The following is a 9,836-nucleotide window of genomic DNA, read 5'->3' on the forward strand; positions in this document are numbered from 1 at the left end:
TAATAAAACTAAAAAAATTATACAAATATCTATTTAAATCATACAAGTAAGTTTTTTTTTTTTGCATTTAAAAAGAAGATAAGAACAAGAGGCTCAGCCATTGGTCCCGGTTCGTAAGAGAACCGGGATTAATGCTTTTATCTGGTCTCGACCAAAGCCCTGCTTTCTACTAGTGGGCATAGTCAATTTCCGGCAACCACTCGTAGCAGTCTCATCAGTTGCAAGAAGGTGAATTTTCGAACTATATATGCCGTTAGCGGAAAGAAGCTTTATATAACACCTCACCTATGCTTAGTGCGACGCATGATCATAGGACTGCCACGGTGCCACCCCACTAAAGACCGAAAGTACGTGTATGCCACAACCATGCAACAGTCAAGCAACCAAACAGCCAGAGCCTCTCTCTTATGAAATACTAGCTTTCATCGATGTCTCATTCTACATCTTGTGTGGCAGCACGAGGTAACCCAAGAAACCAACAGATCAGCCCGTGTAAACTCCGCGTCTTCCCCACGATGACAACCTCGTCTCGATCGTCTCATCATCCCTCCTGCATGACGCGCCGCCTTCTGACACCATGCAACAAGCGAGCCCTCGCGCGGCTCTTCCGCATCCCGGCCTCCGCCGCCCTCTCTATCAGGGCCTTCCGGTTCCGCAATCTCCGCAAGTCCACCGCCAAGATAAGCCCCCGCCACCGGCGCCGTGCCGGCCGAGGCTTCCGGTCGGTCCGCGCGGTGTTCTGGCCGTTAATCCCTCCGTCTTCCACGCCGGCAACCTCGACAGAGAGCCATACCACACGCAGGGTAGTTGCTGCGGCGGTACCAGAGGTGCCGGTGCCGTCGCCAGAGACGCCTGCGTATGTGAAGATGGTGGCGCGGCTGCGGTCGAGGACGACCGCGCGAATTGGAGAGGAGAAAGAGGAGGCATGCCGGAGTTTTGAGAGCTGCCTGATGGAGATTTTGACGGAGGAAGACAAAGCGCGGGACCTGCAGGACGTGGAGGAACTCCTACCGTGCTGGGAACGGCTCAAGTCGCCGGTGTTCGTTGATCTGGTCTGCCGGTTCTACGGCGATCTGTGCAAGGACTCGTTCTCCTCCGCCGCTTGGGGTGAGGACGGCGGAAACACTGACCGGGACGTGGGACCAGTTTCCATGTCGGCTGCTTTACTAGTGTAACTCGTTACCACATCGTGTTGTAAGTTCGTAACACAAAACACTTAAGAGATAAATACGCTGAGGGTCATTGAAGTTGAGTCAAAAGTACAATACGGTCACTGAATTTTAGAATACGCTCGTTACGGTTACTATATACGTAAAGTGATGATTATACGGTCACTGTCACACCGTAGAGCCCCGTATAGCAATCTGTCGACCGGTCAAATGATCTACATGACATTCAATTGACTGGTCAAATAGCAAAAAAAAAATGGCAGCCTAAGTATTGCAGTGGGCCCATCTGTCAGTAGACGGAAGAAATATAAACAAGAAACATACACGCTGCAGCCAGGGGAGTCGAACGAAGCACATATACAGGAAGTAGGCGCTAGGCCTTTTATATAGAGATGTTCACGCAATGCACAGGCCTGTTCATTGAAAATGAAGCGCGTGTGCGCGCACACACACATGGTGCGCACATATATATTTTGAAAATTACATTTATTTTATCAAATTTATGTAACTGTGCCCAAAAAAGTGATATATTTTTTCATGCAACTTTTAACAAGTGTTTGCATCTTTTGCTTAAAAAAGTTCATACATTTTTTAAAAAGTGTTTGCATATTTTTTTTATAAAACTTAGTGTAACTTTGTATTAGAAATGCATCTGCCTCCGCTATAATCCGAATCTGCCTCCTACTCTGCTATTAGTTCCCGCGCTCAAACCAAAGCCTCGGCCTAGCCTTTATAGAGTGTGGCTAGGACTCATCTAGATGCGACATAACTATGTCACATCTAAGCATGACATCACACAACATCAGCAAAAAAAACAATTAAAAAAATATTTTGTACAAATCTTGAAGCCCCTTATTATGTGATGAACTACTTAGATATGACATCCTTGAAAAACATTTAGATGTGAATTAGTCATTTTGGCCTTTATAATCTCTCAATTCAAGAGCTAGGTGTCAGAAAATAAACCATGAGGTTGTCATCGCGCATGAGTCCGAGCTCGTGTTCGCGTCCAGCGTATAGGTCCAGGATGTCAGTGGCTGTAGAAACGCAGCGGAGACTCGCATGCATGGCCAGAGAAGGACTGCTTTCGTTTGTGCGAAGAGGCAGGAGAGATGGCCGGGTCATCTGGTAGTGGCCGGTGCGGTGCGCGTACATGCAGCAGGCTATGGTGTTTTAAAAATATTTATGTAGTCTATGGTGTTTCTTTGATTTTAAAATGTTCGTATGATTTTTGAAATTATGCACGCATTTTTAAAAATACTCATGTAATGTAAAGTAGTATTACCCTTACAGGAATGTTCGTCTATTTCCAGAAAATTCTTGTACTCTTAATTAATATTTGATGAATTTTAAATATAAAATTACACTAAGTTTTATACAAAATATGCAAACAGTTTAAAAAAAGCATGAGCTTTTCTAAAAAAAATATGCAAACACTTGTTAAGAGTTGCATGAAAAAAGATTTCACTGTTTTGGCACAGTTACATAATTTGATAAGACGAAAATATTTTTTTAAATACACCTCCGTCCGGAACATGTGCATGGTTTACTTCTGAGAATTGCTTGTGTGCATTGCATGGATTTTACTTTATAAAATAGAGCACCTACAAAATGGACAAGTCGGTTCAGTTAGTCCAGCGGTTCATCTTTTGCGCATAACGCGAGAGTGCTTAGTTTCGATTCCCCTCGTTGTCGCGCACTGTTTTTGTTTTTGTAATTTAATTTCTTGGCCCACTAACAAACAGGCCCATTGCAATATTTGTGATTGTTTGACAGGTCAACAAAATGCCATACGATGTTATACGACAAGTCAGTGACCGTACAATCACGGCTTCGCGTATATGAAAACCGTAATGAGCGTATTTTAAAGTTCGGTGACCGTATCGTGCTTTTGCTTTAACTACGGTGATCATGAATGTATTTATCTCAACACTTAATTTTACAGTTTACGCTATGATAGCCTTCCCTGAAAGAAATATCATAATGGATGTCTGGATAGCCACGTGTAATGGCCTGAGCTGAGCTCGAGAGCTATGCCTCATTTGAGACGGTAGCTTCGGGAGCAACTCGTTGACGAGCGTCTTTTTGGGAGTCTCCCAACGATAATTTTGAGGGGCTGAGAGCGCGTCACTTCACGCGCTGTCAGCCACCGTCACGTGTTACGCTTTGGATGTTTTCTTTAAATTATTTATTTCACGTGTTTTCGGCTTTTTAGACTGTTTATTTTTCATGTTTTTTCGGCTTTTTCATTTTTCACCGGTCTTACTTAGCTTTTAGACAAAAAATAAATTTTTATTTTACTTTTTGTGAAAAACACGTTCTTTTTTTTTTTTGCTTCCATTGGAGGTATGATTTTGATTAGGCAAGAAGCATGTATTTGCTTTCGCAAGACGCATGACGGTGCCTCTCACAAACAAAAAATATATATTTTTCTTCTTTTTCCTTTCTGAGATTAGATAATGCATGACAATGACTTGACTCTTGACTTACACAAGAACTTTAAGAAAGAAGAAAAGCTTGAATTATCCTAAATGACAAGCTCCCACGGTTTAGCTTCTCCGAGAGGCACGGTTTTTCTAGCGTGAGAGGTACGGTTTTGCTTCCACGATAGACACGTCCGTGCCTCTCAGAAACGAAAAAAATATGTTTTTTTTCCTTCCATGAGAGGCATGGTTTCGTTTTTTGCGAGAGGGGCGACTTTGCTTTCTTGAGATGCACTGCCATGCCTCTCGAAAATGAAAAAAACACGCTATTTATTTATTTATTCCTTTCACGAGAGGCATGATTTTTTTGTGATTTTTTTCGTTAAAACATACCAACATGGGATCTAGTTTAAGATTTGAACGCACAATTCAAAAGATAAAATGTTTTGAATAAACAAATTAGAACAAAAAAGAAAAAACACTCAAGTTGTGACAAATGATACACATACAGCGTATCACTTGTCACAAATTAAAGAAATAAACGTGATCTTTGAAAAAGACTACTCCTCGATCTTTCAAAAAAAAAAAAAAGACTACTCCTCATTGATTTCCGGTAGGTTCTCTTGTCTGAAGGGCTTATTATCACGCGTAGCAACCCAGCCGGCCCATCTTTCTTTCGATTGCTGGCACCCGAAGCTCGCTCATGAGCGATTGCTCCGCTGTTGTCAATTTTTTTTTCGTTTCTTCTCTGCTTTTTTGTTTTTTTTTTCACCGGATTTCTTTGTTAGGGTTCTATTTCATTTTCTGCTTTCTTTGTTTTTTCGTTGATTTTCTTCATTGTTTTCTCAATTTTCATCGGTTTTTCATTTTTTATTATTTCTTTCTTTATCTGTTTTTAATGGTTCTTTTGCTTTTCTTTCTTTCTTTTTTTCTTTCTTTCTTGATTTTCATCGGTTTTATTTATGTTGTTTGTTTCTTTCTTGGTTTTCTTTGTTTCATTCTTTTACATTCATTTCTTCAGTTTTTATTTTTTTAGGTTTTTATTGTTTTTATTGTTTTTCTTTGTTTCTTTGTTGATGTTCATCCGTTTCTGTTTTGTTCAATATGTCTTAACATTTTTCGTACACATTCAACTTTTTTTATACATCAAAAATATTTTTCATATACCTGTTTAACATTTTAAAATACATGGTTAAGATTTTTGTCATAACCTATATTTTTTTTTATGTCTATCTTTTCTCCAAACACATACATTTTTGGTACTCTCTCCGATCCGTATTATTTGCCTTATATTTTTCTAGATATGAATGTATGTAACACTAAAACATGTCTAGATACATCCGTCTCTACACAAATATAAGACAAGTAATATAGATTGGATGGAGTATATATCAAATACAATTTTTCTAATACGCGTTTAATATCTTTCAAATACAAGTTTAACATTTTTTTAATACATGATCAATATTTTTTATACACATATAACACTTTCTTCAAATGCTTGATTAACATTTTTTGAATACATGGACAACATTTTTTTCTACACACGGTAATCATTTTTCAAATGCTTGATTAACATTTTTCGAATACAAGGTTAACAATTTTTTGAATATATGGTCAACTTTTTTTTCTCAATACATTTAATATTTTTAAATGCTTGCTTACTTTTTCTGAGTACTTATTGAACAGTTTTTCAACTTCTTGATTAAATTTTTTGAAATACATGATTAATTTTTTCACACACATTGTATATTTTTTGTATATATGAGAAAAATTTGCTATATACACATTTTACATTTTTCAAATGCTTATTTTTAATGTTTTATGTAAAGCATTTTTAAATTTGTTTATTCCAAATATTTTGAAGTATAAACAAAAGTAGAAAAAGAAAGCAAAAAACAAACACATAAAATGTGAAAAAAATGAGGTTGTGGTTCCCGCGCGCCTAGGCCGGCCCATCTTGCGCTTACCTTCATGCGAGAGTTCGCTATGTCGCGCCCTAGGCTGAGTGAGTTGAGTGGTGGGAGGATGGACCTGTTGGGCTAAATTTGGTAGAATTAGTGAAATATGTTTTTAGAGCCCATCATCTAACTAAATTTGATAGCCTAAATTTTTTAACTAAATTTGGTTAGTGACCACTAACAATTGAGATCATTCCCCAAAATAAAACATTCTAAAAGTTAGTAACCAAATTATTAAGGACTTAATGGTGATGTACATAACCTTTTGGCCAATTATAAGGCCAATTTGGCATGCAAAAAGCAAGTTCATTCACGAGGAGATCCATCATAGCCCCTCTCGATTTTTGCTTTTGTACAAAATTTCCTACAAGAACTAGAGATCATTAATCCTAAAATTAGTTCTAAGCCTAGGTAGTCCTCCACACCATGTATGTGCACTAGCCACCAGGCATTAGGCCGACCCGATCTCCTCTTACCACCGCCTTCCTGACAACCTCTTGTCACCTCCTTTCTCCATGCCACCACCATCGTTGACGCCCATATCGACTTGGACACGAACTCTCCTCGAGCATGCTCCAATGGGGTGCCCGACACAGACTCCTTGGCTAATTCCACACACCAAAGACACATATAAAAGGCCTTGGATCCCTCACCAAAAGCCAAGCACAACCGTGAGTTCCTGTGCAAAACGTTTCCCATCTGAAGCATCAAATCTCACCATTCCACTGTTTTTGCAAGGACTTGAAGGAAATATGCCCTAGAGGCAATAATAAAGTTATTATTTATTTCCTCATATTATGATAAATGTTTATTATTCATGCTAGAATTGTATTAACCGGAAACATGATACATGTGTGAATACATAGACAAACATAGTGTCACTAGTATGCCTCTACTTGACTAGCTCATTAATCAAAGATGGTTACGTTTCCTAACCATACACATGAGTTGTCATTTGATTAACGGGATCCCATCATTAGCAGAATGATGTGATTGACATGACCCATTCCGTTAGCTTAGCACTTGATCGTTTAGTATGTTGCTATTGCTTTCTTCATGACTTATACATGTTCCCACAACTATGAGATTATGCAACTCCCATTTACCGGAGGAACACTTTGTGTGCTACCAAACATCATGTGACGCCCCCGATTCAATCATACACTAATCATGCACGCAAATGTGTACGATCAAGATCAGGGACTCACGGGAAGATATCACAACACAACTCTAAAACATAAATAAGTCATACAAGCATCATAATACAAGCCAGGGGCCTCGAGGGCTCGAATACAAGTGCTCGATCGTAGACGAGTCAGCGGAAGCAACAATATCTGAGTACAGACATAAGTTAAACAAGTTTGCCTTAAGAAGGCTAGCACAAACAGGGATACAGATCGAAAGAGGCGCAGGCCTCCTGCCTGGGATCCTCCTAACTACTCTTGGTCGTCGTCAACGGGCTGCACGTAGTAGTAGGCACCTCCAGTGTAGTAGTCGTCGTCGACGGTGGCGTCTGGCTCCAGGGCTCCAGCATCTGGTTGCGACAACCAGGAAGAAAGGAAAGGGGGAAAAAGGGGGGAGAAAGCAACCGTGAGTACTCATCCAAAGTACTCGCAAGCAAGGAACTATACTACATATGCATGTGTATATGTGTAAGAAGGCCATATCAGTGGACTGAACTGCAGAATGCCAGAATAAGAGGGGGATAGCTAGTCCTATCAAAGACTACGCTTCTGGTCACCTTCGTCTTGCAACAGGCAGAAGAGGGTAGGTCGAAGTCCTCCAAGTAGCATCGCATAGCATATCCTACTCGGCGATCCTCCCCTCGTATCCCTGAGGGAGAGCGATCACCGGTTGTATCTGGCACTTGGAAGGGTGTGTTTTATTAAGTATCCGGTTCTAGTTGTCATAAGGTCAAGGTACAACTCCAAGTCGTCCTGTTACCGAAGATCACGGCTATTCGAATAGATTAACTTCCCTGCAGGGGTGCACCACATAACCCAACACGCTCGATCCCATTTGGCCGGACACACTTTCCTGGGTCATGCCCGGCCTCGGAAGATCAACACGTCGCAGCCCCACCTAGGCTCAACGGAGAGGCCAGCACGCCGGTCTAAACCTAAGCGCGCAGGGGTCTGGGCCCATCGCCCTGAGCACACCTGCACGTTGCGTACGCGGCCGGTAGCAGACCTAGCAACCTCCATTACAAAGGAAGTTGCGTTAACGCAGTCCAACCCGGCGCGCGCCGCTCAGTCGCTGACGTCACGAAGTGCTTCAGCTGATACCACGACGTCGGGATACCCATAACTACTCCCGCGTAGATGGTTAGTGCGTATAGGCTCGTAGCCAGACTCAGATCAAATACCAAGATCTCGTTAAGCGTGTTAAGTATCCGCGAATGCCGAACAAGGCCAGGCCCACCTGTCTCCTAGGTGGTCTCAACCTGCCCTGTCGCTCCGCCACAAAGTAACAGTCGGGGGCCGTCGGGAACTCAGGCCCACCTCTACCTGGATGGAGCCACCTGCCCCTTCAGCCTCCATCTCCAAACAGTATCACCAGTAATGTAACAGTGTAAAGTATATAGTATATGCCCGTGATCACCTCCCAAGTGATCACGGCCCGATAGTATAGCAAGGCAGACTGACAAGAATGTAGGGCCAATGATGATAAACTAGCATCCTATACTAAGCATTTAGGATTGCAGGTAAGGTATCAACAGATGTAGCGACAATGTTAGGCTATGCATCAGAATAGGATTAACGAAAGCAGTAACATGCTACACTACTCTAATGCAAGCAGTATAGAGGAGAATAGGCGATATCTGGTGATCAAGGGGGGGGGCTTGCCTGGTTGCTCTGGCAAGAGAGAGGGGTCGTCAACTCCGTAGTCGAACTGGCCAGCAGCAGCGTCGGTCTCGTAGTCTACCGGAGAGGAGGGGGAAGAAATAATGAATACAGAGCAAACAAAGCATCACAAAATATAACAAGGCAATACGCGGTGTTCGGTGTGCCCTAACGCGGTAGTAGGTGATACCGGTGAAGGGGGGAAAACATCCGGGAAAGTATTCCCGGTGTTTCGTGTTTTCGGGCAGAGGAGCCGGAGGGGGAAAGTTGCGAGTTCGATAGGTTAGGGGTGTGTGGCGGACGAACGGACTGCTTATCCGGATTCGTCTCGTCGTTTTGAGCAACTTTCGTGTTGAAAATATTTTAATCCGAGTTACGGATTAAAAGATATGATTTTCTAAAGATTTTATGAATTTTCTGGAATTTATTTAATTATTTAACTCTAACATTATCCAGAATAGTGTATGCTGACGTCATCATGACGTCAGCATGACGTCGGCAGTTGACCTGGTCAACCTGACATGGGGGTCCCGCATGTCATTGCCTATCTAACTAACAAACTGTTATTCTAATTAATTAGCAGGTTAATTTGGTTTAATAGTTAGTTAACAGAATTAATTAAGTTAATTAATTCTTTAATTAATTAACTAATTAATATTATTTATTTATTTTATTATTATTCTTAAGTCTTTTTCGTTTTACTGGGGCTGGGCCCCAGCAGTCAGTGGCCAGAGGCCTATCGGGCGTCGGGTTACGGGCGCGGGCGAGCGGGCGCCAGCCTGCCAAGGCGCTCGCCCAGGCCATCCGGGGCGTAGCGGGGCGCCGGCGTTGGCACGACGGGCGCGGCGGGGGTGGCCGCCGACGGGTGCGGCCAAGGGAGCGAGCGGCGCACACGAAAAGGGGCGCGGGAGGGAGGTCAGCGTGGCCGCGGGCGAGGTGGCAGAGGCAGCGGCCGTGGAGTGCAGCAACGGCAGTTGCGGGCCGCGGTGAGCAAGGGCGGACGGATGCGGGGGCCGACAGCGATGACCGAGGACGCGGCCACGGGGCGCGGGTGGGCGCGCACGACACGAGGCCGGCGCGGCTATGGCGAGACAGGGGAGAAAGGAGGGCGCGGCGTCGTGGCGGCGTCGATGACGGCGCACGAGGCGAGGACCGACGACGGGGTTGGGGATGGCGCGGAGCGAGCTCCGGCCATGGCGGCCGAGCGCGGGGACGACCTCAACGGCGACCGAGCGAAGCAGGGGGGAGGAGAGGGGCGATGCTCACGGTGGGGTCCGCGGGGTCTAGGAGGCGGGCGCGGTGGAGCTTGGAGGCGACCGGCGAGGAGGGAGTCGGGGAGGCGGCTGCCGGCGTCGGGGAGGGGGTCCGGTGAGGCGGGGGAGGTCGGGGACGATCCCGCGGCGGCGGGTGCCCCGCGCGTGGGGCGACGGTGTGGAGGGG

At 44.0% G+C, this 9,836-nt stretch overlaps 1 protein-coding gene across 1 annotated transcript; it reads left to right on the forward strand.

The window, feature by feature from the left end:
• The first annotated feature begins 504 nt into the window (after positions 1-504).
• On the forward strand, positions 505-1,175 carry LOC119292688 (transcription repressor OFP17-like). The gene has a single exon (XM_037571432.1). The coding sequence runs from the start codon at positions 516-518 to the stop codon at positions 1,173-1,175; it is 660 nt and encodes a 219-aa protein (XP_037427329.1). The 5' UTR covers positions 505-515.
• The last annotated feature ends 8,661 nt before the right edge of the window (positions 1,176-9,836 follow it).

The sequence above is a fragment of the Triticum dicoccoides genome, chromosome 4B, assembly GCF_002162155.2.
Source record: "Triticum dicoccoides isolate Atlit2015 ecotype Zavitan chromosome 4B, WEW_v2.0, whole genome shotgun sequence".
Lineage (NCBI taxonomy): Eukaryota > Viridiplantae > Streptophyta > Magnoliopsida > Poales > Poaceae > Triticum > Triticum dicoccoides.

What these genes read in the sequence shown, in the direction of transcription:
- LOC119292688 (XM_037571432.1), top strand. Translation starts at nt 516, where the DNA reads ATGACAACCTCGTCTCGATCGTCTCATCATCCCTCCTGCATGACGCGC.